Source organism: Scylla paramamosain, chromosome 31 (genome assembly GCF_035594125.1).
Source record: "Scylla paramamosain isolate STU-SP2022 chromosome 31, ASM3559412v1, whole genome shotgun sequence".
Lineage (NCBI taxonomy): Eukaryota > Metazoa > Arthropoda > Malacostraca > Decapoda > Portunidae > Scylla > Scylla paramamosain.
Window position 1 is genome coordinate 18,900,653 of NC_087181.1, and position 27,513 is coordinate 18,928,165.

The 27,513-nt window shown below is 39.7% G+C and overlaps 2 protein-coding genes across 10 annotated transcripts in view; one reads left to right on the forward strand and one right to left on the reverse strand.

Annotated features, from left to right (window-relative positions):
* The window catches only part of LOC135088793 (uncharacterized), a 90,367-nt gene extending 75,604 nt beyond the window's left edge, over nucleotides 1-14,763 (reverse strand). For 2 of the 8 annotated variants that reach the window (XM_063983837.1, XM_063983833.1), the window contains exons 1-2: nucleotides 14,662-14,752; nucleotides 14,212-14,260 (exon numbers count right to left, since the gene is read on the reverse strand). The gene's annotated coding sequence lies outside the window, so the exon portion shown is untranslated. Of the gene's footprint in view, nucleotides 1-994; nucleotides 1,242-6,988; nucleotides 7,111-14,211; nucleotides 14,261-14,661 lie in introns of those variants that run through there. The other 6 variants (XM_063983839.1, XM_063983832.1, XM_063983838.1 and 3 more) reach the window with 4 other exon arrangements.
* LOC135088792 (multifunctional procollagen lysine hydroxylase and glycosyltransferase LH3-like) lies at nucleotides 11,476-26,328 on the forward strand. 2 transcript variants are annotated; one of them, XM_063983830.1, is made up of 14 exons: nucleotides 11,476-11,679; nucleotides 15,047-15,843; nucleotides 16,536-16,609; nucleotides 16,879-16,991; nucleotides 17,916-18,275; nucleotides 18,690-18,868; nucleotides 19,070-19,197; nucleotides 20,159-20,332; nucleotides 20,692-20,805; nucleotides 21,324-21,642; nucleotides 22,645-22,749; nucleotides 23,107-23,253; nucleotides 24,215-24,337; nucleotides 25,966-26,328. In XM_063983830.1, exons 1-14 carry the CDS (start codon nucleotides 11,610-11,612, stop codon nucleotides 26,140-26,142), a joined length of 2,880 nt encoding a protein of 959 aa, XP_063839900.1. In that variant the 5' UTR covers nucleotides 11,476-11,609; the 3' UTR covers nucleotides 26,143-26,328. The 2 variants fall into 2 exon arrangements, with proteins under 2 accessions (XP_063839900.1, XP_063839901.1); XM_063983831.1 differs by lacking the exon at nucleotides 11,476-11,679 and adding an exon at nucleotides 12,554-13,679.
* Nucleotides 26,329-27,513: the final 1,185 nt, after the last annotated feature.

Below are 27,513 nucleotides of genomic sequence, written 5' to 3' on the forward strand. Positions count from 1 at the left end.
TTATTGGGTGGTATTAGTGTGTGTGTGTGTAGCGGGAAAGGTGTATAGGAAAGCTTTTTTTTTTTTATTGTATGAGAGAGAGAGAGAGAGAGAGAGAGAGAGAGAGAGAGAGAGAGAGAGAGAGAGAGAGAGAGAGAGAGAGAGAGAGAGAGAGAGAGAGAGAGAGAGAGAGAGAGAGAGAGAGAGAGAGAGAGAGAGAGAGAGAGAGAGAGAGAGAGAGAGAGAAATGCCTACGAATGTGAATATAATTGAGTGAACAAGGTACTGAAACAATCCATTTTCACTGCATGCCAAACCTGTAAACCATAATCCCACAGCAATAAGGGCTGAGGACAAGAGCGACACACATGAGATACAAAAGCAATTTCCCTGCCAGCAATAATCGTACAGAACCCAAAAATGTAGAAGCGACACGTAAAATCATAATATAATGTTTGTACGCTTATACTTAAAAAGACAAAAATATGTATATAAAAAATTAAGTTTATAATTAGTATTAGGATAAATGTTAATAGCATCATTATCATTACCGGTAACTTAAGGATTAGTGCAAAAAATGACTGAAGAAAATGTAAAGTAGGCGGTGAGAGAGAGAGAGAGAGAGAGAGAGAGAGAGAGAGAGAGAGAGAGAGAGAGAGAGAGAGAGAGAGAGAGAGATAAATGAATAAATATAAATTGATAGGCAGACTAATTGATAAAGACACATATACATACATACATAGATACATACATAGATAAGTAGATAGACAGATAGGCAGAGAAATGGATAGATAGACATGGTAGACAGACAGACAGACAGACAGACAGACAGAGATACATACAGATAGATAAGTAAATACATAAATCTCTTTACAGCCTTTACTCTAAATAAAAAGAAATAAGAAAACAACAAACAGCGAACCAAACATCAATATCCACACACACACACACACACACACACAAACACACAGCCTTGGAAATAAAAGTACCATCAATAATAATGTTTATAATCTACCTCTCGAACCAGCGAAGGAGAGCGGCACGTTCCCGTCTCTGGCAGCAACGGGGTTACTAAACAAGACTGGTCCCGTCCCACCCCCTCCCATCTTACGCTCGCTTTCAAGGGCTCAGGGGACTCGGGGCTTGGAGGCAGGTGAGAGTTCCCAAGCTGGCGGTGTTGTGTTTTCCTTCACACACACACACACACACACACACACACACACACTCTCTCTCACTCAAGGTACTGAGAGAGAGAGAATAAGCTGAAAATGTGAAAGAAAATGAAGAAATGAAGTCGGTAAGAACAGGCAGAGGTGAAATAAAAATAAAAATGGAAGATACTCAAAGATGAAAATGTGAAAGAAAATGAAGAAATGATGTCGGTAAGAACAAGCAGAGGTGAAATAAAAATAAAAATGGAAGATACTCAAAGGGAGATAATAAAGAAAAGAAACAAAAACAAAAATGAAAAATAAGGAAAAGAGAAAACAAGAAGTAACAAGAAAATGAAGATCGAGAAAAAGAAAAAGATAAATAAATAAAAAAAATGATGAATTACGCAAGTCAGTAAATTTAAGAGAACGAAAGAAAAAGAATGAAAGAAAAGAAAGAAAAGGAAAGGAAGAAAAAGGAAAACAGAAAATGAATGAGCAAATAAACAAATAATTAAAAAAAAGAAGAGAAAGTAACGAAATGGGGAAAAAAAAGGAAGAAAACCGAAAATAACAAGAAAATGAATAAATTAAATAAACGAATGAATAAATAAATTAAATAAATATACAATACCTGCAAAATTAATCAGTTTACACCTTCTATCTTTCCTTCCTCCTTTATTAACATTCTTCATTCTCCCCTCTTCCTCTCCCCTCTGACCCCCCTCCCTCCCCTCTTCCTCTCTCTCCCTGACCCCTTCCTCTAGCAACACTCACCCCAGCAACACAAACACTCCATCACTACAAACAAGAGGAAACAAGGCAATATTACTGGGGAAAAGTCGATTGCTGGGGAGAAAAAAATGAAAACAAGGAGGAAAATTTGAATGCGGGTAAGGAAAGTTAAGGAAGAGAAGAAAATAGAGGAAAAAGGGAAATAAAGGAGGCAAAAAACAGGGGAAACTATGAAGATGAAAACATAAGGAAAAATACTGGAAAGATAGAAATAACGAAGAAAAGACGGGAAAGGAAAGACAGACAAGGGAAAAAAAAAGGAAAATAAGTGTGGAAAGTTGAGAGATAACACAAGGAAATAAAGATGGAAAGATAGCAAGAAAAAGAAAGGAGAAAAGTAAAATAGGAAATCGAGAGGGAAAAAAGGAAAATTAAGGAAATTAAAATGGAAACAAAATAGATAAAAAAGGAAAAAAAGCAGAAAGAAGATAAAGTAGTAAAAATTAGGAAAAATTAAAGAATATGAAAAAAAGATTAAAAAAAAACGAAAAAGACAAGGAATAAATCTTTATTAAAAGAAAATATAGAGGAAAAGAGAAGGAAAAGAGGGAAAAACAAGCGGAAAAACAAAAGCACCATCAATTTCCCATCAACACCTTGTAAACACTTCCCGTTTTCCCCCTCTCGATTTTCCCTCCAACTAAAGTGAAAATAAAGGAATTTGTCTATAGGAAAAATAAGAGCAGAATGGTGAAAAAAAATATGGGAGGAAAAGAAAAGAACGAAGGGAAAAAAGAAGGAAAAATAAACAAGGAAAGAAAGGAGGAAAGGAAGGAAAGAAGGAAAAAAAACGGATAGAACGAAGGATGTAAGGAGAAAAGGAAGGGGAAGGAAGAAAATAGAAAGAATGACAAGAAAGAATATGAAAATAGGGAAAGAATGGAAAGAAAGGAAATGAAGGAAAGGAAAGAGAGGAAGAAAGGATAGAAGAAAGGAAGAAAGGGAAAGAAAAAAAGGAAGGAAGGAAAAGAAAGAAAAATTGGAACGAATGAGTTTAACGAAGAAAGAAATGAAGAAAGAAAAAGAAAGGAGAAAGAAAGCAATGAAAGATGAAAAAGAAAAAGGGAAGGAAAAAGGGAGTAAATAAAAAAAGGAATGGAGAGAAGCGAAGAAAGAAAAGATAAAGGAACAAAAAATGAGAAACAGGAAAAATTGGATAAGAACAAGAGAAAAGAATAGTGATGAAAAATAAACAAAAGAAAACTGATAAATGCCAGAGAGAGAGAGAGAGAGAGAGAGAGAGAGAGAGAGAGAGAGAGAGAGAGAGCACCTGTTCTGCAGTTATTTAAGAGCATGGTATTGAAAACCCTGTCTGCATGATTTTTTATTGGATCCAGTGAGAGAGAGAGAGAGAGAGAGAGAGAGAGAGAGAGAGAGAGAGAGAGAGAGAGCACTATGTAGCCCTTTTGATCAATTAACTACTCCCTGTAACACGATAGCAACCACTCCCCCCACACCCTTCCCTCTCTCTCTCTCTCTCTCTCTCTCTCTCTCTCTCTCTCTCTCTCATCCCTATCTACAAAAGGTCACAGCATCACCCTTCCTCTCCAAACACCTTTTATTTTTATTCCTGAGCTTCACTTTTTTGTAACCGGAAATGATGGTGGTGATGATAATGATGGTGGTGGTGGTGATGGTGGTGATAGTTGTAATTGTAGTAGTAGTTGTAATAATGATAACAGCAATAACAATAATGATGGATACTATTACTACTACTACTAATAATAATAATAGATGACATTATATTTTCTTTTCACGCTTTCATTTTTCTTTCTATTCTAAAAAAAAAAAAGACGGAGAAAGAAACAGACAGACAGACAGACAGACAGACAAAAGTCATTCTATATTAATTCTCCTCTACGTTCTCTTATTTCTTTTCTTTTTCTCATCTCTCCCCCTCCTCCTTTTCTATCTCCACTTCCTCTTCCTTCTCTTCCTCTTTCCCCTATTTCTTTGTTCTTCCTTTTTTTTAACTCCTCCTCTTCCTCGTTATCCTCTTCTTTCATTCTACTAGGTTTTTTTTCCTCCTCCTCCTCCTCCTCCTCCTCTTCCCTCTCTAAGCCCTCCTGTTCTTCTTCCTTATCATTCACTTTATTCCTATCTTTTTACATCTATTTTATCCTGTAAGCTCTTTTTTCTTCTTTTTCTTCTTCCTCCTCCTTCTCCTCCCCTTCCTCCTCTTAATCTTATTTCAATCACCTTCCTTTCATTCCTTCCTCGTTATCATTGTCCTTCTCTTTCAGCCTGCAACCTCCATTTTTTTCATCATCATCATCATTTACTTCTTCTTCTATTTCTTTTTATCCTTTATCTGTTTTATTTTCTCTTCTGCTTCTTTTTCTTTCTTCTTTTTACTTCTGCTTTTCTTCCTTCTCTACTTTTCTTCAGTTTTTTCTCTTTTTTCTTCTGCTTTTTCTTTTCTTCTTCTTCTTTGTTGTTATTGTTATTGTTGTGTTGCTTCCTCTTCTTCCCCTTATTTTCTTCCTCTCCATTTTTTTTTCCTCTCCTCCTCCTCCTCCTCCTCCTCCTCCTCCTCCTCCTCCTCCTCCTCCTCCTCCTCCTCGCCAGGTCCCCGGAGTCGAGACCTTCTTATCCCAAAAGTGACCATAGTAAGTGATGGCTGATGACTTGTTTTCTCTCTCTCTCTCTCTCTCTCTCTCTCTCTCTCTCTCTCTCTCTCTCTCTCTCTCTCTCTCCCTCTCTCTCTCTCTTGGTTTAAGAAAAATGGTTTATATATGTATACTTAAAGAGGGTCTGTGTGTGTGTGTGTGTGTGTGTGTGTGTGTGTGTGTGTGTGTGTGTGTGTGTGTGTGTGTGTGTGTGTGTGTGTGTGTGTGTGTGTGTGTGTGTGTGTGTGTGTGTGTGTGTGTGAAAACAAAAACGAAAACAAAGCAGTAAAAAAGATGGATTGAAAGTGTGAGAGTAATCTGTTAATGCAAACTACTCTCTCTCTCTCTCTCTCTCTCTCTCTCTCTCTCTCTCTCTCTCTCTCTCTCTCTCTCTCTCTCTCTCTCTCTCTCTCTCTCTCTCTCTCACCTATCCTATTGTTTTTATCCCTCTCCTTGTCATGAATCATCTATATTTAATTATTATCTCTCTCTCTCTCTCTCTCTCTCCATTTTAAGCGTGAACAAAAGAAGCACTTTTGCCACACCAGCTTCCACGCAGCGTGTGAAGATTAATCTCATTTCAGTATTTTCAACGTTAATTATCTTTTCAAGGGAGCGAGGGAGGTTAGGGAAGGGATTGTGGGGGGGATTGGGGGAGGGTAGTTGGGTTAAATACGGCTTTATATTTCGAGAACAACAATAAAAGTAACTTCAATAACAACTATTAACGCTAAAATCAGCATAATTCTATCATATTTTCCATAAGCAACAAAAACAACAACAATGGTGGCAAATACCAATATTCAAATCATTAGAATCCTATCCCTTTTCATAACAACAACAACAACGAGACAAATATTAACATTCAAATCATCACATCCTATCACTTTTCATAACAACAACCACAACAACAACAACACTAATTTACCACTGCTCTTAAAAGTCAATCAAATTTTCATGACCAGCTGTTGTTGTGTTGAGTGGTGCTAAAATCTCACTACTACTATTATTACTATTACTACTACTACTACTCCAACGCCTGCAAATATTTATGAGAGAGGGAAGGGAAGGAACGAGGGTTGTAATGGAAGAATAATGGGATAAAAGTATAAGAGAAATACTAAAAATGGGAAAAAAACAATGGTGGGAAAGAGAAAGAGACAAAGAGGATTAAAATAAGAGGAAAGTAAGGGGATGAAAAAAAAAAAGGAGGAAAGAGAATATATGCGAAAATATGATGGAAAGACAGGAAAGAAGGAGAGAATAAAGAAGAGGGGGGGGAAAACCGACGAATAGATAGCGGGAGGAGGAAATTAAAGGAAGAATAATGAAAAAAAAAATGGAACGCAAAAAGAATATTTTAAAAAGAAAAGAGAAGCACGAGATAAAAAAAAATATAAATGAAAACACGAAGGAAAATAGGGAAAAAGAAGAAACAATAAAAAAGATAAATGTTTGCGGAGGAGGAAACAAAGAGAGAATAGATTGAAGAAAATAAAAGAAAGAATGACGACCAAAAATATGAATGAAAGAAAACAAAAACAAAATGGGAATGGTAAAACATGAAGAAAAGAAAAAAAATATATAAAAAAAGATGAAAGGAAAATTTAAAAACAAGATATGAAGAAGACAGGAAACAAACAGGAAATGGGATAAACAGGGGAAAAACAAAGAAAGTACAAAAAGAGAAAAAAAGGAGAGATTATGAAAAAAAAAATATGAAATGGAAAACTTAGAGAAGGAACTGAGATAAAGAGAAGGAACTGAGATAAAGAAAGAAGATACGCTGGAAGGGAATAAAGAACGAAGGGAATGAAGAGGAAGGTGATAAAGAGGAAGAGGGAAGATTTTTGATAGCACACTGAGCGGCACAGTTATTACGCTGACGATAAAAAAAAAAAAACAATAGCTAAACAAAATCATAATAATAATAATATAATAATAATAATAATAATAATAATAATAATAATAATACCACTACAATTATCACTAGCATTATCATTACCACATATTTCACCACAATGCCATTTAGAACTTCCTATAGACAATTACAATCATTATTACCATTATCTTCACTTTTGCCGTAAGATCGTGACTCAGAATGCTCTCTGCGCAATTATCATCATCATCATCAGCTCCATTTCTTCACAACAACACAACATTACCTCTACGCAAATCACCACTGCTATTACTGCCACCCATTTCCATCAGCGGCGCCATATGATCTCCATGCTGTGCCACAAAAAAAAATCCAATCTGTCTTTTCGTAACACACTCATTAAAAACAAATGACGCAATATTATTTTTACGCACGAGCAAGACTTTTTTTTCACTTAACTTCGCTTATATCCGCCTTTTTATTCACTGCACACGGAACAAAGGGTCACACCACTCAACACGAACTCAAAACACTCTTAACTTAAACAAAGTAACAATAAATCAAGCATTACACACGTGTCCCTTACGGTGAGTGGAAAGGAAGCTGGAGCAAGGGCGCGCAACCTCCTCCCTCCACGACAGTTGCATACACACTACCGTTTTCGTTCTTCATGCACTCCCTCTGTTCCCTCCCTCCCCTTCCCCTCCACCTTCACCGCTACCTGCAGTAGTTTGCAAGCTTATAGCAAGGAAATGAGCCTCTGCACTGACGGACCGAGGGAATTAATGAGCCAATATTGAAGGAAAACGGCCAGGAGTAAATGTATAAACTTAAATGGGAGAACCGGAAGCCATTCAGTTTAAACGATAACCAAATGTCGTACGGAATAATAATAAATACCGAACTGTCCGTATCTGATTTCATATTCATTTAATATATATTGAATTGTCATAATGGAGGAAAGTGGAGAGTAATAAATGTATATGTTGAAATAGTGTAGCAATCAATTAGGCTTAGATTGTAAACAGATATCGTACGAATATAAATGAATATCGAATAGCCAATTCTCTCTCTCTCTCTCTCTCTCTCTCTCTCTCTCTCTCTCTCTCTAAAATTTCATGATGTGTTTCCGCCGCTAAATTAGTCTTCAGGTGAGGTTCAGTGAGGAAAGGGGGGCCAGCTGAGTGGGTTCTTAATGTAATCAAGACCAGGCACACGTTGCCAGCCTAATATGCGAGGCTAATAACGTAAGGTAAGGTAACGTAAAAGGGTTGCATATTTCTCTCTCTCTCTCTCTCTCTCTCTCTCTCTCTCTCTCTCTCTCTCTCTCTCTCTCTCTCTCTCTCATTCTCTCTCTCTCATTCTCTCTCTCTCTCTCTCTCTCTCTCTCTCATTCTCTCTCTCATTCTCTCTCTCTCTCTCTCTCTCTCTCTCTCTCTCTCTCTCTCTCTCTCTCTCTCTCTCTCTCTCTCATTAGTCTATTCCTGCTCTCATTAGTCTATTCCTGCTTACCAATTACGTTTATTTCTGTTCTTTCCTCTCTTTTTTTATAATTACCTCTTCCTTTGTTCTCTCTCTCTCTCTCTCTCTCTCTCTCTCTCTCTCTCTCTCTCTCTCTCTCTCTCTCTCTCTCTCTCTCTCTCTCTCTCTCTCTCTCAACAGTAGCGTAGGAATCACCCGTTTTCTTTCATCATTCTAAACGCTTCTCAGACTCTCCTCGCAAATTCCTATTCAAATCAAGGAGAAAAGGCTTCCTCCGCTGTGATAAGGGAAGGTTTAGGAGACGCGCTGATCTGTCTTGGATCTCTCACGGCGGGGATGGGACGAAGATAAATGGGATGGCGAGAAAATACGTGTTATTTATCAATTTGTTTTTATTTTTTGGTTTATTTTTATAATGATGTCTTTATTTAATTTTAGTTTTTATTTTACTTTTTTCTTTGTGACGGGTACGGTTTTCTTTTACTTGTTATTATTATCGTACATTGAAATTTATGTGAATTATATTATTTATTTATTCTTATTTCATCTATGTAAATAATAGCAAACAATACATTTTACAAAACCACTTGGTTCATTTACCATTATCGTAAATGTAGTCGGCTAAGCTGTTCCTTCTAAGCTTACAGGTAGCTGATAACTACTCGTAATTTATAAGAGGTACATTTAAACATTTACTTAGTTATCACAAATTATAAATAACGTAATAGCTTGGTCGCTTTCAAAAACAAGTATATATAATCAGTACTTAATTATTCCGCCCAGTGCAGTAACAAACTCAGACTGTATACATGTCTGTACACACACATTCACAATATTATGCACACTTACACACACACACACACACACACTACACATACAGAAATACTAAATCAAGAAATAATTTAGTGAACAGATAAATAGTGGAGTTAGTATTGAGATTGATTATGTAGCACGTTTGGTTGGCATTTGGACTGTAATTTCGTATTCAGACAGATGTCGACGATTTGATATTTACGTTAATACTATAAAATGTCATACGGAAAGCAGTGTTATTGAGAATAGAACAACAACAACAACAGTACCACCACCATCACCATAACCTCCACCACCATCATCACCATCAGCAATAACACTATTAATTGCACGGCATCTCCGGAGCGCTATCTTTTCCTACCTGTCCATCATAATATCGTAGAAGCTAATGAGTTAATTAAGGGAGGTTCTCATTCTCTTGACCTTAATTACGGCCAGGTGTCAAAAGTTTTCATGGTCTTTGTGTTCTCCTTTATCAACATCCTCCTCCTCCTCCTCCTCCTCCGTTTTCCTCATCTTTCACCTTTTCTTTCTATTTTTCTCCTCTTTCCCCTCCTCCTTTCTTTTTCTTTCTCCTTTCCTTCTCTCACTTTTGTCCTTTCCCCTTCTATTTTATTTTTCTTCCACTTTTCTTCCTTCTTTCCTCCTCCTCTTTCATCTGTTCGTTCCACTCTTCTCTTTCTCCTTACCCTTTCTTCTTTTCCATTAACTCTATCTTTTTCCTTCTCCTTTCTTTCTCCTCTTCCTCCTCATTATCACCTACATCTTCTCATCTCATTTTCTCTCTCATTATCTCTTCCTTATCTTCTCATCTCCTTTCCTCTTTTTATCCTCCTTTTCCTCTATTTTTTCCTCCTCCTTTATCTCAATTTCTCATTTTTATTTTCCTTTTCTTTCTTATTCCCCCTTCTCCATCTTTCTTTATTCTTCTCACTTCTGTCCTCTTCCTATTAAACTTTTCTTCTTTACTTTCATCTTCACTTTCCTTTTTCCACTCATCTTTTTCTCAGTTCTTTTTTGTCCTTTTCATATATCTTCTTCCTCCTCCTCCTCCTCCTAGTACTCACCTCTTCCTCAGGTCCTCGTATTTTTTTCTTCGTCCTCATTCATATATCACTCTCCTCCTCCTCCTCCTCCTCCTCTCCTAGTACTCACCTCTTCCTCAGGTCCTCATATTTCTTTTTCTTCGTCCTCTTTCATATCTCACTCTCCTCCTCCTTTCATCCTGTCCACACTACCTCAAGATGGCGCGTGTCTCACTCAGACAGAGGAACCAGAACAATCAGTGTAAATTGCTGACTGATGGCTCCCAATATCCTGAAGGAGGCGGAGGAAGAGGAGGAGGAGGGAGAGGAGGAGGAGCGTGTGAGGTTTTATCTGATGCGTGCGTACTGTCGACTCTCTCTTTCTTCCGAGGTTTTCTTTATTTGTTCTTTTCTTTCTTTATTGTGTGGTGGTAGTAGTAGAAGTTGCAGCACTAGCTTTCAGTAAACGAAATTCTCTCTCTCTCTCTCTCTCTCTCTCTCTCTCTCTCTCTCTCTCTCTCTCTCTCTCTCTCTCTCTCTCTCTCTCTCTCTCTCTCCCCTGGTACGTGGCACATAGAATCGTTTCCCGCCCAAGCCAAGCCAAGAACGTAGAATCAGATTCCGAACACATTCTTCTTCCTCGAGGCTTGTCAAAAGAAAACGTGAAAAGAAAACGAGGAATAAGAACGATAACATATATATTTTTAGCGGGGAATCCAAAGCGAGAGAGAGAGAGAGAGAGAGAGAGAGAGAGAGAGAGAGAGAGAGAGAGAGAGGAGGAGGAAAAGAGTAAAGAAACTTTTATTCTTACTCCAGCCACGACAAGGAAAAGTTTGCGAGAAATTGTGTGTTTTTCCCTAGAGGCTGCTTGTGTGAGTACGTGTGTGTGTGTGTGTGTGTGTGTGTGTAGCAGTAGTGTCGGTGTGTGTGTGTGGGAGAAGGTGCGGGTGGGGCATTGTAGGTCTGTATCTGTTAACTGTGTGTGTGTGTGTGTGTGTGTGTGTGTGTGTGTGTGTGTGTTTAATTTTCTTTCTTGTTTCTATCCTCCGTTTTCTGATTTCTTTCTATTTTCTTTTCCTGAGTTTCCTTGTGTATTTTTTTTTATCAAATTTTCAGTTCCTTTCTTCCATCTTTTCTGTTCATTTTCTGCTTTTGTTCTGTTTTCCTTGATTTTTTTTCTTTTCTTATTCCTTTCTTTATTCCTTCGTACTGTACCTAGGTTTTATTTTTTACCCTTTATTTTCTCTTCTTCCCTTCCTCCTTATTTCGTACCTATATCCTGTTGTTTTTCTTTCTTCTTTCCTCCTGTTTTTCCTGTTTCATTTTTGTCCTGTTTTTTTTTTTTCTGCTTCTCCTGTTTACTTTTTACGCCTTTCCTCTTTTTTTTTTGCATTCCCATCTTTTCAATAATTTTCTTGCTCTTTTCCTTCCATTTTGTCTCTTCTATTTCTTTATCTCTGCTCTTTTCCTCCTCCTCCTCCTCCTTTTATTTTCTAACGTTTTTCCTCCTTCGCTCTTATTTTCTTGTTTCGCATCATTCATTTTTCCTAACTCATATCCTCTTATTTCTTCTCTTCTGTTTGTCCCTTTCACTCTTTCGTCTTTCCTCTTTCGTTCTTATTCTTTTCTTTCTCCTCCTCTCGTATAATTCATTCTGTCATTTCTCTTCCTTCTCTCCTTCTATTTTTCTACTTCTATTTTTTTTTTTTTTTTTTCCGTCCCTCTGCTTTTTTTTCCTCCTCTTCCTCTTCCTGGTCACTCTCCTCTAAGCCTCCCTTTATTTCCCCGTTGTTTACTCTGTTTATATTTGTTTGTCTGGCCTATTTGCCGTTCATTCCTCTTTACTCCCCCGTTAGGTCAAGCTATATAGGCCGCCATGGCTCGAGGCCTAACGTTGATGATGATGGTGATGGTGGTGAGGATGGTGACTGCCACAGGACCAACAGGTATGTTTTGTGTGTGTGTGTGTGTGTGTGTGTGTGTGTGTGTGTGTGTGTAATGGAAACTATTATAAAATTGTGCGGTTTTTTTTCTTGATTATATGAACAAAAACTGTGATGACTATACTACAAAAACTGCTGTCAATAAATTACTACTACTACCACTACCATTACTGTGTGTGTGCGTGCGTGTATGTGTTCTTCATACTCAGAGGATGGTGAGTGAGGCGAGTGAAGGTGACAGACACACTACAAAGGGTTGAGTGTTTAATGTTTATGGAATCTAATCTCATTTCAAGGGCTTCTGTCACCAGGGTAATAATTAAACATCCTTACGAGTCCTTATGACCGGTATTTCTCAAAGCTTTGTTCTCTCGTCAGCACTATTGTCAAAGGTCACACAGATGATTTGTCGTGTTGTCTTGTGTGTTTTTCCCATTAATTATTCAGTAAACTATCGCTAGAATCTTGAAAATACCCTAGAAATTTCAATAACTTTCACTACACCCTGTTAAACTATCACTACAATCGTGAAAATACCTTTGAAACACAACAGCTTCCACGAAACCTTGTTAAACTGTCATTAGGTTCATGAAAACACCCTTGAAAACTCCAATAACTACCACTACACCCTACTACACTACCACAATGTTCATGAAAGCACCCTTGAAAACTCCAATAACTTCCACTACACCCTGCTAATCTAACAATAGAATCATGAAGACATCCTTGAAAATCTTTGAATAACTTCCACTAGTTTCTATTCAGCTATCATTAGAATCCTGAAAACACCCTTAAGAATAACAATGTCCTCCACTAAATCCTGTCAGACTGTCACTAGAATCACATAAAACTATTGACTCCACTATATCCTGTTGGAAGTCGAGATGAGACGCCAGAACGTGCGAGAATGTGGGCCAATGTAAAGTTAATGTAGGTATGTTTGTATTAAGTGAACAATCTGAAGTCTGGGCAAATAGATCATAAGCTCCCTTAGGCCACTTACCACTGCTGCTCTGTGCCTCGTGAGTACTGTTAGTGGTGCTGCTGACTCGTCTGTGAACCTCTACTTAATTCTGTCTTTGTAGTGGCATAAGAACTAAGGGAAGGTGCAAGAAGCCATCAGGCCTACAGGTGGCAGTCCCTGTATAAAACGTACCTACCTATTTCCACCGGTCATTCTCATCCATAAATTTGGTGACATGGCCCTACAGGGAGTGAGGCACTGTGGCAAGGTGTGGACGATATCCTCTTATCTGACGAGAGATACGTTTCACACCTGCGATGCTGAATTAAGGGAATATCGAACTGGGGACCGTGGTGCAGTGATACCACGCGCGCTTTGGGGGCCAAGTGGTCATCAGGCGCACGGGTTCGAATCCTGGCTACGGTCCGAGGGTAGGAAAGGTATCCACTCAGGGTAAAGGTTCCTAAATGCTAACTCCAAAATTCTTTCATCAGGAGACACCGTCTCAGCCCTGACAGACTAAGAAAAACTTGAAAAAAAAATCGAACTGGGACCATATTCTGAAACGTGTCTGCGCCGCACCTCCGCTACTTTTAAAACACTGTAGCGTTTTTCAAGCGTGTTTTATGGCTCAAGTGATACATTAACACGCTTTCTAATTATCGAACAGAGAAACACTGGTGAGAACCCGGCAAAGCATCTCCGTGGCCTTACAAAACAGTCGTGGTGAGAGAGCAAAGCGCTTCAGTACACTGGTCCGAGTCGCAAATTGTCAGCGTTATCAATACAGTCGCCCCAGACACACGCTGCTAAAATAGTGGCGCGGTTGTAGCTACGTGTGAAAGCTACAATTGAGTGCCATGTTTTGTGACGACCAGCGCTACTTTTTGTCTCGAAGGCAACTATTCACGCGCGTCTGCAGTGTTAATTTTCGTGTGTGAAAGGCCCATTTATCCCCAGTATTTACGAGCGGTGGTGCTACTGAGTATCGTTGAGGAGTCCCGTGTGAAAGGGTCCGTAACGATGGATCTGGACAAGTGTAAGAATAACAAAGAAATTCGTCTACGTGTGTTCAGATGGAAGAAAGTACAAGTATTAGTATGAAAGAAAGAAGGTAAACGAAAGACGAGGTAGAGGAAGAAAAAAAAAATGAGGAAAAGACGTAACGAAAGACGAGAAAGGCAAGAAAAGAAAGAGGGAAAGGAAAAGAGTGAAGGAACGAAAGATGAGAAGGGGGGGTGGAAATGAAAGGGAAGAAAGACCAGGAGCACACAATACGAGAGACAGGAAAAGAAAGGAGGAAATGGAAGGAGACAAGACAATAGACAGGAAACAATAGATGGAAGAAACACAAAAGACTAAAAAGAATAAAACCCAGAAGAATTAAAGAAAAAAAATAAAAACAACATTCCACAATATAAACAAAAAACACCATTAAACTTATAAATTAAAACTGCTAATACTAATATACTAAATGTAACAGCCACTCAGGGGCGTTAGACAAGGGTATTTCTTCTTGGCATATAAATACGCCAAGTTATTGACACTCGTTCATTCTTGTATGTGTTTACTTGTCCCATATGGTGAACGTGAGGGTGAACGTGAGGGTGAATGGTCCAACTGGAAAAGGACCCTTAATTAATCTATGCAATACAAAATTAACATAAGTAACATCACAAAGTCCACATGAAGGCATCAGAGCAACAATGAAATCACTATGCACACGTGTCAAAAAAAAAAAAAAAAAATTAACAAACATGATAAATAAACTACTAGCTAACAAGCTATGGTGACTATCCTTACGGTGTAAAGACCCTTCTGGGTCACATAAATCTCGCATGAATGTTTGATTACCTAACTATGACAATTTACGTTGAAATATCACAAAAAACACAACATATAGTAACAGTTCTGGGTGCAACGTAAATTAAATACAACAGGAGAAAATAACAAGCAACAAAGTACTACACTTTCCTAATATATTCCTAAACCTATCACAAATATAACAAAGAAACACTCACCAATCTCTGACGCTCACAGGGAATAAATGCACAGGTTTAAATCCAACGAGGTGTGTGCGGCTGCTATACCACAGATGGAATGCCGGCTTTACCTCCCTCCCTGAGCTACCTTCCCTCGGTTTACCGCTCGAGGGATTCATACACAAATGAAACACTCATTAACACTCATTATTCCCAGGTAGTTATCATATGAAACGAGCAAATACTATGAAACAAACAAATATGAAACGAGCAATATACAGAAATAATTTGCATAGTGACCACCATCAATCACCATGTGTTACACTAAAACTAACATAAGAAGGTTAAGCATATATCAGCCATTAGCCCAAAGCACACTAACACACTAACAAGGCTCTTAAGAGTAATTATATTGTTCCTACAGAGCCCTCAACTACCCTGGCCGCGAAGGATGTAGGGAAGGACACGAAGGAAAGCCCAGTCGTGTTAACCTGGGAGGGCGTTGGGGAGACTACTGAAGAAGGTGACGAAGGGAGTTTTGGAGAGGCTGAGGAACATGGCAGTGAGATGAAGGGAATGAATAATGATGGAGGAAGTGAAAGAGGCAGTGAACAAGATGGTGTAAAGACTGAAGGTGATGGTGAAATGGGAAGGACTAGGCAAACTGAGAGTGAGGTAAATGAAATAACTGACGGGAAAGATAATGAAGGAGGCGACGAAGGAAGGACTGAAAAAGGGAAAGAAGAAGCCAATGAAAAGAATAGTGAGAAACCCCATGACAAAAATATAAAACACGGGGCGAACTCCGAAGACGATGAAGAAGAGATGGGAGATTATAAAAGAAAACCGGAAGGAGACGCTGAAGAACTACGACAAAAATCTTATAAATCAAACGATGACCGGAAACACAAGGTAACAAAAGACACGAAAAGAACTGAAACGAATGACGCTGAAGAAGGCACAGAAGCAGACGAGAAAGACAATGAAAAGAACACAGCAAAGCAAAAAGAAGAGGGAGAGATCAGAAACAAGAAGACACAGCAAGAAGATGAAGAAAGACAGAAGAAAATGAAACTCTCCACTGACGAAGGAGGTGAAGGAGGGACAGGCGGTGCAATAAGAGCATATCTGGTAGTGGGGACGCAGGAGGGGTGGAGGGAAGGCAGGGTGGAGGAGGTACAGCTTCGAGACACTGCAGTACTCTTCAACTATGACTACCAAGTGAGTACCTGTTCTGTATCGTTATGAAATTATTACTAAGAAGACATGGGTTACTTTTGGTTTTAGTTTTTAGTTCGTTTAGTCAGTGTTAGGATGGGCTAGGTTGGCTTAGGATAGATCCACAGTTCCTTTAGGTAGAGTTAGGTTATATCATGTTAGGTCAAGTTAGATTAGGTTAGTTTGTCATGTTAAATTTGTTAGATTAGGTTAGGCTAGGTCAGGTTGGATTGAAGATAGGCTATGGTGTGTCTGATTACCAAGTTAGGTCAGATTAGGTATCGTCAGGTTGGATTTAGTCAAGCTATGTTAAATTAGATCAAGTTAAAATAAAATTAGGTTGTATTAGGTCCGAATTGGATTTTAATTAGGTAATGCTAGATTAGATCAGGTTAAATATAAGTTAATTTTCACCAAAGTAGAAAATGTAGGAATAAATTCAATTAGGTCTAGTAGAGTTAGGGCTAAGCTAAGTTTAATACTCGAACAGGAAAGCGTAATTACAGAGTCCATATCACTTTACTAATACCAAACACTCACCCGACCGTTCACTCCCTCATTCAATCGCATATTAACACATTCACACACTCACTCAATAATCCATTCTCTCACTCCTTCCGTCATTCCTGCTCGCTCACTCACACACTCAATTCTAATCCTTCACTCACTCACTCGTACACTAATCACTCTTTCAGGTGCAGAGTGAGGAAGGTGTGCCCAGGTGTACGTCAGGTGAGCCAGATGACAGCCTCCTCATCTTTCTGCCCAGGTGAGACACACGTGCCCTCATTAATTTACCTGTGAAATTTACTACAGTGCTAATCTTGCTTTGAATTTTGATATGTTGAAATTTTATATATTTTTTCTCAAGAGTTCATTGTTCGTAGCTTTCCCGTAGTATTAATAATGGTCTAGAAAAGTGCGTATGTGTATAGAATAAATAAAAACAGATGGAATATAATGTGATTGAACTGAAGATTAATAAGTATTTGTTATATATGTGTATGTGTGTGTGTGTGTGTGTGTGTGTGTGTACAGAGCCGAGGGCGTGGTGCAGGGGGCGGCAGGGTCAGTGGCGGCAGGCTTGGTGGAGTCAGGGGCGGCCATCCTCCTCCCCCACCACCACGACAGCCACCACCGCCCCCTCCACGGTGAGTCTCGGGGCGGGGCTCGGAGCTTCGGAACGCCAGGCACGTTTCGCACTTCTTTCCTCTTGACAGTCATGAACCCAGGGGGCGGAGGTCGCAGGGTCATAGCAAGGCGTAAAAGTATCAGTATAAATTAACGAATAAATAAAACGCCAGGGGACTTTGGATATCACAAAATGAATAGTTAGACCAATGAAAAGTCAAGAAATAGATAGTAAATGTAGAAATATCCTCAAAGAATAAAGATATGACAATAAAGACTGAAAAGAAGGAAGTACGTTTAAGAGAACAAAGAAAATTATGTAAATACACCTTTTTTTAAGTTCGCGATAATTATCACCTTGAAATTGACGTTGATATTCAGAGAACGGAAAAGAAAGAAAAAAAAAAACAGATTTTTTTTTAATTTAACTGATGTCTTTTAAAAATATAACCCTTTAAACTCGTGTAAGAAAAGTGTAATATCTGATTTATATCTAACTTGTCTAATATAATTTAATAACCACAGTAATCAACTAGCGAATAACCACCCACACTTAATATCTCCTGAAAAAAAAATAATAAACGAGTATTTGTTCTAAGTAATTAAATACAATACAACAATTAAAGTGATAATTCAGTTTAAAATTCAATGTAAGTGACCTAAATGAATATAATTTGAAAGAAAAATCATTAATATAGATTTCTGAGGTAAAATAATCGAACATAATAGCCAAAACAATAATATAAAACAGGCACTAACGTAACACTGTCTTTTGGAAACAATCTGATGCCTTCTGAAATAAACAAGTAGACAAATAGATACACAAAAACTAATAGAGATTTTTCTAAGTAACGTAATCTAATAAAACAGTCAAAGTAATAATCTAGCCAATAAACTAACTTACTCACCATCTGCAAATTACTATACCTGGCCAACTCCTGCAGCACTGGCGGGATGGACGAGGCAGGTGCGTGAGGCGGTGAAGAGAGCAGGCGTCACCTCCCTGGTAGCCCTAGCGCAGCGGCTTCAGGAGAGTGACACCCTGAGAAGAAGCTGCCGGGCGAAGGTGGACAAAGCTGGGAGGGTGTTCCACGTACTCAACAACACTGACGAAGTAGACGAAGGAGGCTTAAGCTTAGTAAGGAGCGGGGAGAGGTACAGAGTGGAGACAGAAGGGCGAGCACCTCCTGTTCTGCTCGCCACGCCATCTAGTGAACACGCCAGGACTCTGTTGCTGTCTCTTTCCGACTATTTGACAGGGGAGCTTCATCCGGAGCACGGCTGTCAGGCCTGCGTGGAAGCAAGTGAGTGGCTTCAGACGTTTTCTGGGAAGGCTGGAAGGAAGTTTGGGTTAGTGGGGAGGCTGGGAATGAGGCTGAGTACGTAAGCTGGAAGGCAGGAGTAATTCAGCCGGAGTGGTGGTGAATAAGGTGTAGATGGAATGAATGGGTTTGGTGAGTTACTTGTTGGTTGTGTGTGTGTGTGTGTGTGTGTGATAATACTCTCTCTCTCTCTCTCTCTCTCTCTCTCTCTCTCTCTCTCTCTCTCTCTCTCTCTCTCTCTCTCTCTCTCCACCGCTACCACCGTCACCACCAGTCTCATCACACAAGAAAAAACGACTCCATGTTAACAAACCCATTTTCTACATCTCTGTTTAAAGGGTCGCATCTTTATTTTCATACCACCAGTAAAATAACGTGCATTCTTTTTTCCTACAGGTGACACGGAGTTCTTAGGAGAGGAGGAGGAGGAGACACAAGAGGGAAAGAAGGAAGAGGAGATAATAATGGTGGGGGTGTTTATAGAAAGACCACAACCCTTTCTGTCTGTCACCCTCAGCTCTGTATTCAACTCTCAACTCCCGCCCCAGTCCACTCACTACTACATCTACAACCAGGTGAGTGGAGCAGCGCTGAGCATTATGGCAGGGAAAGGCGGTAAGGAAACTCAGATTATATTCATTACGTTTAGAAGGATAGAAAAAAAGAAGGAAACTAATACACTCAGTACACTAAATAGATTAATGAAAAGGATGAAACTCTAAGTAAATAAACTAATGCACAAACAAACCCCCAGTCACTGCCCGTCACTCCTCCAGGTACAGGAGTACGAGGCCCAGGTGGCGCAGCTCGCTAGTGACCTTCGCGAGGCTGGAGTGCGCCACGTGACCCTAGGAGACCTTGTGCCGGATGACCCCACCATGACGCAGCGTAAGAATGACCTCCTGTGAGTACTTGGTGACGTTTCGGAGGAGGAGGAAGAGGAGTAGGAGGAGGAGGAGGAGGAGGAGGAGGAGGAGGAGGAGGAGGAGGAGGAGAATTCAAGGGAAGAACAAAGCAACAGCAACAGCGGCAGTAGCAGGAGAACCATAAAAGAAAAAATATACAGGAAGGAAGCACGTTAATTGAGGGGCTGATGGGAGGTGCTTATCTATCCTGTGCTTCATTGTTTCAGCCGTATTACTAGAGGAAGAGGAGGAGGAGGAAGAGGAAGAGGAAGAGGAAGTAATGACGGCAGGGATTATGGAAAGAGACGAGGAAGATTAAAATTAATAAAGAGACTATGTGGAATATTTGATGATAGATAGTAAATAAAAGAAATAGAAGTAAAATGAGAATACGTAAATGCGTAAAGTAAATAAGAAAAATTTAAAGAGAAGGAAAATAAGGAAGAGGAGGAAAAAAACAACTAATATTGATGACTTGATAAAAGATAAAAAAAAAAAAAAAAGTTGAAAAGTAACATGTAAAAGCAAATGAAGGGAATGAAGACGAAGGAGAAGAGGAGGAAGAAGAGGAAGAGAAGAATTATGAGGCTGTTATTATTACTTATTATATTTTTTTTCATAATAGCCGGTAGGGACAGCGATAATTGGTTTGAATTAATTATATAGTAATGATTTGCATATAAATTTGATTTATATGTAAGATTATTAGTCTGTAGGTGATAGAAGTGGTGGTGGATAGCAGTAGTAGTGGTAGTAGTGGTAGTTATTGTTGTTGTTTGTTGTTGTTATAGCAGGAACAGCAGCAGCACCAGCAACACCACCAATAGTAGTAGTAGTAGTAGTAGCAGTAGTAGTGACAGTAGCAGTAGCAATAGTAACAACAGCAGTAGATATTACAAAACTACTTCTAATGACAATAACAAAAACAACAATCACCCCCACCACCACCACCACCACCAGGGAGGCTTGCAGGACTGTCCAAGGCTGCTCCTGGGTGCTCCACTGGTCTGCCACCGCCTTCCTCAACCCAGGTATTGCCCCGCGCCTCATACGCCTGGCAACGCACCTGCACCCATCCCTATACCACCACCACCACCACCACCACCGCCGCCCTGTCCTCGCTCCAGCCCTCAGGTGTGTGTGTGTGTGTGTGTGTGTGTGTGTGTGTTAGTTTTATCTGTTTTGTTTTATCGTTTCGGTGTTTTTTTTTCCTTTCGTCTGTGTTTTTTTTTTATTTCTCTCTCTCTCTCTCTCTCTCTCTCTCTCTCTCTCTCTCTCTCTCTCTCTCTCTCTCTCTCTCTCTCTCTCTCTCTCTCTCTCTCTCTCTCTCTCTCTCTCTCTCTCATTGACATCTGCACGTTATTGGAATCTTGCGATCTACTAATTTTGCTTCCATCCGACACACACACACACACACACACACACACACACACACACACACACACACACACACACACACACACACACACACACACATACATACACATACACAGGGTCCAGCAGGGAGATGAGGCGAGTTTCTGGCGAGGCATCAACAACAAGAACACATCGATGCCTGAACCTTCCTGGGACCATACCAGTGTTATAAGCGGAAACAGCAGCATGAGGTGTGTATGTATGTATGTATGTATGAATGGGTGGATGTATGTATGTGTGTATTTTTCCCTCTTGAAGTATAAATATAAAAAAGAAAAAAAAGCTAGTTGTATCTATGTATGTATGTATGTATGCCTGTATGTATTTTCCGTCTTCAAACTAAAAACTAAAGAAAAGGTTAAATTGAGATTGTATTTATGTATGTATGGATGGATGGATGGATGAATTGTACGTCTATCTTAAAAAAAAAATAAATAATAATAATAAAATAACGAAAAATCTAAGTTATGAAAATAGAAGAAAAGTCGATTATATACAAAATATATATAAAAAAAAAATTACATCAACTTAATTCAAACATCCATAAATAAAGAGAAAGGAAAATAAAACAAAAAATAGCTAAGAAAAGAATACTAACTTATTTAAACATTCATAATAAGAAAAAAAACTAAATCAAGCAAATAAGAACTAAGAAGAAAAAAAAAAACATATCAAATCCTTCTACCTAATATTCTCAATCATAACGCAGGAACCACTGGCGCGCATCCTGCCTCAGAGAACTGTACATCATACCCAGGGACGTAATTATCGAACTCACCACGCCGTACACTCATCCCCTTTATTCTAACGCCACCCTCGCCTTCTGCGCCGCCCTGAGAGATGCTGGAGTGCCCATGGTCGTCACTACAGCGGTACAGAATTTGGGGGTGCTCGTAAACACGACTGGGTACAACTTGGGTGCGCCAGATGTAACGACTTACCTGAAGAATGCGGACTTCTGGAGAGTATCGTACTTAACTCCTCAGTGGCGGGACATTGCGGCTGGGAATCTGTCAGCTGTGTTACGGGTGAGAGAGAGAGAGAGAGAGAGAGAGAGAGAGAGTGTGTGTGTGTGTGTGTGTGTGTGTGTGTGTGTGTGTTTCAGGACTTAATTCTACGCCGCACCAAGTTTCAAAAGACTCTAGTTGAATTTACACGGGTTTTTTATTATGTTTTTATGGTTGTAGTGACAGATTAACAAGATTTCGACATCATTAACAGGAGAAGCACTCATGAGAACCAGGCTAATTATCTCTGTGGCCTTTGAAAATGATTGTTGTGAAGTAACACAGGTTTTTAAGGATGTTTTTTTATAGTTGCAGTGACAGATTAACAAGATTTCTACCTCATTAACAGGAGAAGCACTCATGAGAACCAGGCTAATTATCTCTGTGGCCTTTGAAAATAGTCGTGTGAAGTGATACTGGTCTTTAAGCGTTTTTTATGGTTGTAGTGACAGAATAACAAGATTTCTACATGGAGAAACACTCTTGAGAACTCGGCTAATCATCTCTGTGGCCTTTGAAAATACTCGTGGAGAGCAAAGCGGCCTTATTAAGCTTTTGAACTGAGGATGCTAATTATGTCAACCTTTGCCAGTGAAATGCTACAAACTTAGGTACAGTAATTGACGCAGCTCGCTTTGATGTACATGTAGCTGTTTAGAGAGAGAGAGAGAGAGAGAGAGAGAGAGAGAGAGAGAGAGAGAGAGAGAGAGAGAGAGAGAGAGAGTTATTACTGTTGTTATGAAGTTTTAAAGTAGCTATGATTGAAGTTGGAAAAGTGATGACATTTTTTTTTTTAACCGTTTTATTAGTTTGTTGATTAATCATGACTCTTCACTCAACGCTTGACTAATTAAAGTTTGTTCATTATTCACTGTTGTAACGTGCAGTGCAGTGTGTGTGTGTGTGCGTGCGTGTGTGTGTGTGTGTGTGTGTGTGTAGTAGTAGTCAATAAGTGTTTAGAATCATTTGGTTACTCTCTCTCTCTCTCTCTCTCTCTCTCTCTCTCTCTCTCTCTCTCTGCAGCCGTGTCATGAGGTCTATCAGTTCCCAGCCTTCAACGACCAATTCTGCACAGACCTCCTTCGCCTCGCCTACGCCCGAAACAAGTGGTCACCTGCACTCAAACAGGTAACCACTCACTCCACCACATTCCATGGACTTCCCTCCACCTGCATTTTTATTTATTTTTTTTTTTTATTGCGTGTTGAATTTTTGTTTATTTGTTGTTGTTGTTGTTGTTCTTATTCTTCGTCTTCATCTTCTTCATCTTTTAATTCTACTCGTTCTTCTTGTTCTTGTTCTTGTTTTCTGCTTATTCTTGTTGTTCTTTTTTTCTTTTTCGTTTTCTTCTTCCTTATCCTCTCTTCCTCTTGTATACTCATCACAAACACACTCATATGGGCCAACACATCTGCTGCTGCCTGTACACAAATTGCCTATCCTTCGTGTCGCTCAGTATTCCACCATCGTCACCCTCGCCGGCAGGACCCAAGGAAGAGGGCACCTGGTAGAGAGTCCGTCCCTACAGTGGACCAGTGGGCGTCTGACCTCGGCCTGGGGGAGATGATGGACGCTCTGTACGAGGACGTGTTGAAGAAGCAGCTCATGATCTCCTTCCCACACTCGAATCCGGTAAGACTTCGAGGCCAACGAGGTAGCCAAAGGAACTGTGATACTTTTAAATACTCTTTGTCCTCCTTCAGGCATTTTTGCATGGGAAGACTTCGAAGCCAGCGAGGTAAACAAAAGAACTGTGATACCTTTAAATACTCTGTCCTCCTTCAGGCATTTTTGCATGGGAAGACTTCGAGGACAGCGAGGTAAACAAAAGAAGATTAACATGTAGCTTTTGTTCTTTCTCTCTCTCTCAAGCATTCTCACTTTGGAAGACTCTGAGGTCCACGCAGCAGCCAAAGGGGGTGTGGTATTCTAAGCAGGTTTTGGTTTTCTTCAGGCATTTTAACCTAGGAAGACTTTTGAGGTCCTACCGATAGCCAAGGGAGATATACTTTTAAGCAGTTTATGATCTCCTTCAGGGATTTTCACCGGGTAAGTCTTTCATAGCCTTGTGGTACCTAATGGGGTTAGGTTAAGATATAGCTTTTGGTCTCTTCCAAATATTCTCACCAAGGAAAGATTTTAACGTGGATGAAATTGATGCGCTGTTTCTGCCTCCCTTTGTCTTCTTACTGTTTGTTTGGCTGGCAGTGCTGAGTCCAATTTCCGCTTGTTTTTGGCTTTGTGTCCGCACGGCAGCCAAGGGAGGGCACGAGCAAGGCAAGTGAAGCTCTCTACTGGGAGCGTGCTGGGCAAGGCAAGGCGGAGAGCGAGGGAGAGGCAGTGTTGTCATTACGGGAGGGAAAATTAGATTGCTACACTTCATAATTACTCTCTCTCTCTCTCTCTCTCTCTCTCTCTCTCTCTCTCTCTCTCTCTCTCTCTCTCTCTCTCTCTCTCTCCTACATCTTCAGCCCTGACTATACAGCGCACCTTATCACAACTTCGAAAAAACTAACTAAAAGACTAACCTTCTACTACTCGTCCTTCCTTTGTGTTCCCTTGTGTTCCTTACCCACCTGTCCATCTCCTTCAGGACGTGGTGGTGGCCTCGCAGATAGCAAGGTTCCGCCCTGGGGAGATGCCCGGCCTGCCCTCACACCACGACGCTTCCTCGGTCACCTTTCACGTCCACCTGTCGCCCTCCGATCTATACCAGGTGAGTTTAGCACGTGTGTAGCTAGGTGTCTTTTTAATAAAAAGAAGAAAAATGTTAAGCAAATAAACAAGAAATAAGAGTAAACAAAGAAATGAAAACCAAGAATACAAATTTTAAAAATCATGACAAAATACAAGGGAGAACAAAAGAAGTATAAGAAACAGCTAGTATAGAAAAAAAATAGATACGTTTTAATTATCATCTGAGGAGACGAGATGTTTAAAGTGCGTAGAATAAATAAAACATCAAAATACGTATAATACATTTAATCTGGACCCACTAATTGCTAATTAAAGGAAATTAAAAATATATATATATAATTTTTTTTTTATTAAGAGTTGCCGTTGTGTACATTAACAAAAACTGTTAATTCTTAAAAAAAATAAATAAATAAATCACTATCAGGCAATTTGAAAGCGTCTGGTTGGTTCATTAGCGAGCTTGAGTCTGTGAGGGAACAGAAGAATGGGATTTTATGATTATTGTTGCGTGTCTGTAATGGACGAGTGTGTTGCAAGGCAGGTAATTAGAACGTGTTGTGCTGTAGACCATCCTTGTTAATTACTTTCTCTCTCTCTCTCTCTCTCTCTCTCTCTCTCTCTCTCTCTCTCTCTCTCTCTCTCTCTTTGTGTGTGTGTGTGTGTGTGTGTGTGTGTGGGAGTCATGGACGTACGAGTTGAAGTAGGTTAAGCCAGAGTGAATAAAAGTGAGGGTAAGCGTGAATGAGTTGAGTGGAAAGTAAGCGTGATTGAACTGAGGGATCAATAGAGTGAGAGCGGCTGTGGATAGGAAGGAACAAGTGACAATAAGCATAAATGAGAGTCAGCGTGAAGGGGAAAATAAGTGTGAGTTAATTATGAAAACAAGTGACAGATTAAGTGTGAGTGTGAATGAAAGTGAGAAGGGTTGTCGGCCTCGGCCCTGCACCGGGCTATGCGCTCCTGCTGCTTGGAGAGTTGCACGTTGCTGTAATCGAACTTCTCGCCAAAAACAACCATTTTGAGTCTGAATTGTTTTACTAAATATCGATCTGAGCAGGTGCGGGACACGTCACTCTATTTATTAAGGAGAGGAATGGACGCGGCGAGTGAGCTGAGCAACCCGCAAATTGTGTAAGAATGTGTTACTTCCTGCTGCTCCTCCGCACCAAAGTAGGAAAACTTTTAGTACACGTGCAGGAGCAGCCTGCCCGTAGTGCCCAAACCCGCCATACGGTGCACGCCCAGGCCACACTCGCCAAGGCTTCCGTAGCTAAACTACCCTCGGACGAAATTCCCATGCCTGAGTCATTTTTTAATCGCCCGTCTCCCTCGAGCCAATTCGTCCTTGGCGAATATTACACGGGCGAATACTACGACGGGGATTCCCTTGTACTCCAGTTCGTTACAGTAGAAGTAGTAGCAGTAGAAGTAGCAGTAGCAGTAGAAGTAGCAGTAGAATTAGTAATAGTAGCAGTAGAAGTAGAAGTAGCAGTAGAATTAGTAGTAGTAGTAGCACAGTAGTAGTAGTAGTAGTAGTAGTAGTAGTAGTAGTAATTTTAGCATCAGTATTTTTTCAGTTGTTAATGGTTTTGGGTTTGCAGTTTATCTCCCTACACTCACAAGATGCAATAACCTGACGTGTTGCAGGGCGGCGAGCTGGAGTTCCCGCGGCAGAGGTGCAGGGTGAAGGCAGGCGCGGGGGACGTGGTGGTGTTCCCAGGGCGCCTCACTCACCCCAAGGCGCTGCGTGACGTGACTGAAGGGGAACTGCACAAGCTGATCATCCACCTTGACATGTATCACATCAAGCTTAGACACTTCTGAGAGCTGAGGTACAGAGATTTCTTTGTTCACTCAAGTTCAAGCGTTTCTGAGGTCGATTTTTCTAGACTTTTTTTTTTTTTTCATGCTTGAGCTTTTGAGAAATATATGTATCCTCGCGCCTAGAATGATGGATTAAAAAAGTACATGCATATTTCGCGTTTTTCTCTGGTTTTAAGGGTGAAATAATGTTAGTAAAAGTATTACGTCGGGAATTTAAACTTAGAAAATAGCTATGCGGTCTTGACTAAATGCTATATAGGTGTTGAATGTATATTAAGAAAAAAGAGCTGCATCATCTGTGAATTGCATCTGCGTGTAATATAATAACAAAATGCATCAATTTTTAATACTTTTACCTTAATTAATTTTGTACTTGACACAATTTTCTTCCTAAAGCATCTATTATCCTACAGTGCACTCTGATACACTCTGACCATGACATGCACCCTTCCATGCACAGCAGTTGTATTTCCGTGTGCTTCTGAGAGGCGAGTTATCTGTTGAGTTACTATTGAGAGAGAGAGAGAGAGAGAGAGAGAGAGAGAGAGAGAGAGAGAGAGAGAGAGAGAGAGAGAGCGTGTGAACGTAAAAAATATTAGTTACCCATCTAATTATGACGTTTTCTATTACACAGTCAGCATTTCAGGGATAGCTACACTAAAAAGTTTATATGGTTGCTTACGTGCTAACTATTATTATTCAACCGAGCATTTAGACCCTACTAGATAAACAATACCAGCCTTAGATAACGTATTTCTCTTTCTTTGCAATATAACTAGTTTCTCCCTAATATTATAGTCAATGGGGAGTGATTAAGCACTCTAGTTAGGACATACAGATATTTAAAATCTACTTATCTTTTCTTTTCCTTCTTAATTAGACATGTATATAGTTATTTGAAGTTCACTTGCATCTTTTTCCCTTTTTTTTTTCTTTCTTTCTTTCATAAATTTTCTTGAACTGTATTTTAAAACGCGTTTGACTCTCCCAGTAGGTAACTATTTTTCAAACCCCCTCAAAGATAACGACTAGAATTTTTATGAGTGATTTTGTTATTGATGATGCAGAGCAGGACGCAAAATTTTGTGACACAAAAATAATTCTTGAGAGTGACATAAACAATAGTATCTTTAATCTTCACAAATGATTCTGTAAGCAATCCAGCTCTGTTTTCTATAAAGTGAAATGAACATGACACAAATAACAGCTTCTTTAATTTATAAACACGGGTGTTAACAAAATTCTGCTACAGAATTTTGCGTGTGAACATCCATCCAAGTATTAGCCTCATCTGGGAGCAAGATGATGGCTAGCGTGTTTAGGAAGCAGATATCAATAACGCGTTTTATTAGTTTTATTTACCATTTTTCT

What these genes read in the sequence shown, in the direction of transcription:
- LOC135088792 (XM_063983830.1), top strand. Translation starts at nt 11,610, where the DNA reads ATGGCTCGAGGCCTAACGTTGATGATGATGGTGATGGTGGTGAGGATG. An exon ending in CCTTCCCACACTCGAATCCG is followed by an intron (nt 23,254 to 24,214) that starts GTAAGACTTCGA and finishes CATCTCCTTCAG; the next exon opens with GACGTGGTGGTGGCCTCGCA. An exon ending in CGCCCTCCGATCTATACCAG is followed by an intron (nt 24,338 to 25,965) that starts GTGAGTTTAGCA and finishes GACGTGTTGCAG; the next exon opens with GGCGGCGAGCTGGAGTTCCC.